Source organism: Arachis ipaensis, chromosome B07 (assembly GCF_000816755.2).
Source record: "Arachis ipaensis cultivar K30076 chromosome B07, Araip1.1, whole genome shotgun sequence".
In the NCBI taxonomy this organism is placed as follows: Eukaryota; Viridiplantae; Streptophyta; class Magnoliopsida; order Fabales; family Fabaceae; genus Arachis; species Arachis ipaensis.
Genome location: NC_029791.2, coordinates 70,547,921 through 70,550,815, shown reverse-complemented (window position 1 = coordinate 70,550,815; position 2,895 = coordinate 70,547,921). Strand labels below are relative to the sequence as shown.

Genomic DNA, 2,895 nt, shown 5'->3' with positions numbered 1-2,895 from the left:
GTATATATATATATATATATATATATATATTCTAATAATTTTTTGTACATAATATTTAGTAATATGATTACATGTATCATTTTATATTTTTAATTAAATGAGTTAAATATTATAAAATAAAAATAAATGCATAATAATAAATAATTTCTTTAAATAATAAAAATGATCTTTCAACAAAAAATATATTTATAATGAACCAAAAGTATTGGAATGAAGTTAATTTTTAATATTCATACATCCCACAATAAATTAAACATAGCCATATCAAAATAAGTATGTAGACCACTTAGAATTTACTACTAATATTCTATGAAAAACTAAAATATTATATCCTATATAGGTATCTTCTAATAAAAGTCATTAGTCAACCATACATGTATTCGTTCTCAACACTACTCCATCTTAGCCAATAAACCACAATGATAAACAGTTTAATCTTCATTATCATCCTCAATATCATCCTGCATAATTATATAGAAAAGTATTTAGACAAATATTTATAATGACATTCAGAATTATAAAAATTTAAAAAATAAACTGAAAATAATTAGAAACCAAACTAAAAATAGTTGTGTAAATGATCAAAACTATGTCAACTTAAAAAATAAAGTTGTCACAATTCTAATAACTAGGAAAATGATATGCAAAAGGATAAAGAAGCATATATAGCTACAAAAGCGCATGCATAATTACACATTGATAATGTTAAAACACAGTGATCATTTATAATGTTACAGAGAAGTATAGAAAACTTACGTGATAACCCAATTCCAACTAAGACTTTTCCATTTTCAAGGGTTAAATGGTTTTTGTATCTGCGATCATTAATGGCAGCTGCTATAGAGGCTATCCATGGACTATATGAAACCATTGTTTTAGGAAAGTGACCACCATTTCCAACAGCCTGTGCAACAAATACACCAGCTTTTACAACTCCAAGAAGTGTGGCATCAAAAGGGTTCAAAAATGTGGTTTTGGTGGCTGCTGGAAGACTGTTCAGTCCAACTGAAAGGATGAGTATATCCACTCCATCGTACACAACCTGTTGACTCTCCAAACTTTTCAATTAGGAATGTTGAGATAGAATAACACAAAAAGTACAACACAATCCAATAATAAAAGATTTTAATCTTATATTTATTTACAGCCTTTTAAAAGTGCTTATGAGATAGAGTTCTTAATAGATAATCAAGATTTCTTAACTAAAAGACTAAAATACTTATATACCTGATCGATTGAAGCAACTACATCTGCAACAAATCCTCTAAATAATCTGTAAAGTGCCTTGTACACAGCAATTCTAAACACAAATACACCAAGTCAATAGTGAAATAGGAAGGAGTGTAGTTCCTAATTTTTAATCACTTAGGGGCATTATTCCTCACCTAGCACGAGGAGCCATTCCACTTGCTCTACCAAATTTGTAGCCATGCATCCTCACAGAAATTCCATTATTTTCCAGTAGCTATAGAGGCTGCATGACTGCCAAATTGAAATGCAAGGAAAACATAAGAATTGTTAAGAAAATGCTATCAAAGAATATATGGCTTTAAACACAACTCCATGAATGTTAATACAATAATACCATCAACTTCATGAAAGACTACAGTAAGTTGATTTCAAGATTTGCTCATATGCTGAAAATGGCACATTATGTTCTCTTTCAATGCATGTTGTAGGCATGGTAAGGTTAGAGGGATTCCTAGGAAACAAGTTAGTAAGTTTAAAGAAGGTAGCAAAGCCTAACCTTCCATGTCCATCTCCATCTAGAGGAGATGGAAGATCAATCGAAGGGTTAAATGCCCCGGCAGCTATTTTCAGCTTGAGCAAAATGTTGTGCTCCAACAATCTTCCCTTTACAGTAGTGTTTTTTAGTATCGGAATCAATTTCACATTTTCCTCTGTACTTTGGAACTGGCTCATATGATTTTGTGTTATGAGTTGCAAAGCATGGATGGTGAGGATAGATCCTTGAATCCACAAATATGAACAAGAATAATAATATGAACAGCAAACCCATTTATTAGATGCCAATAACTATAGAGTTTCTTGTAAGTCCCAGGTTCAAACAGCATCCCCAGAAGCATATCATGTTTTTTCTCAAGATGGTGAGCATATGAAGTAACCAATTAACTACAAGAAGTTTGTAATATTGTTGGTTCATCACATACTAGAGGAGAAAATAGAATTGAAAATAAATTCATTAAAAACACAATTGATCATGGTTTATAACAGAGTGCAAGGTGATTATTGTATTACTTTCCTTAAAGATAAGAGAAAGCATCAGCAGCAAATAAATTGTTCATGAGTTACATATAAAGAATAATCATCTGAACTCTCCATATAATTTAGATTTGGAAGGTTAATTTCACCAAAGGAGAATTCATCATATTAATTAGCTTCCTCAAAACATATTTACATGTCATTGGAAAAAACAAAAAATGGAAAATTCATAGGAAAATGTAATTGCATGTACCTACCTATTAGTATCAATCTTCTCATTAGATCCAACAACATTAGCTTCAAAACCATCAATTCCACCTCCATAACTAATAACAGGTTCGTCTTCAACAGTTACGATGTAAATCTCAGCTTTCACAGACACAAGAAGACCACATAGAACTGCAACCAGACATCCAAACTCCAACAACCTCATAATGCCAACTCCAATACTTCACATCCACGAGATCTGTTTCACAATCCAAATGATGGCATATCTAAATGAGTTATTAAACTTGTGTTCATGCAAGAATCACTAAGTTGACAAAAAGGTGAAAAAGTTTAGAACTTGCTTCAATTTTGCTCTCTCAGATTATGATATTCTAATATAAATTCCATTAGTGTTTGGACCGTCATTTAGTGATGAAACACTTTGACACCATAAATCCTAACAAA

At 31.0% G+C, this 2,895-nt stretch overlaps 1 protein-coding gene across 1 annotated transcript; it reads right to left on the bottom strand.

Moving 5' to 3' along the window:
- On the bottom strand, positions 290-2,656 carry LOC107607247 (subtilisin-like protease SBT2.6). The gene is made up of 4 exons (XM_021107850.1): positions 2,481-2,656; positions 1,228-1,300; positions 757-1,042; positions 290-461 (listed from the first exon to the last, which is right to left on the bottom strand). Exons 1-4 carry the CDS (start codon positions 2,654-2,656, stop codon positions 457-459), a joined length of 540 nt encoding a protein of 179 aa, XP_020963509.1. The 3' UTR covers positions 290-456.

Excerpts from the sequence above, each read along its gene's own strand:
- LOC107607247 (XM_021107850.1), bottom strand. The coding sequence starts at position 2,656 with ATGAGGTTGTTGGAGTTTGGATGTCTGGTTGCAGTTCTATGTGGTCTT. Across the intron at positions 1,301-2,480 it reads GAGAAGATTGATACTAATAG|AATTGCTGTGTACAAGGCAC; the intron begins GTAGGTACATGC and ends ATTTGTGTTTAG. Across the intron at positions 1,043-1,227 it reads TAGTTGCTTCAATCGATCAG|GTTGTGTACGATGGAGTGGA; the intron begins GTATATAAGTAT and ends GAGAGTCAACAG.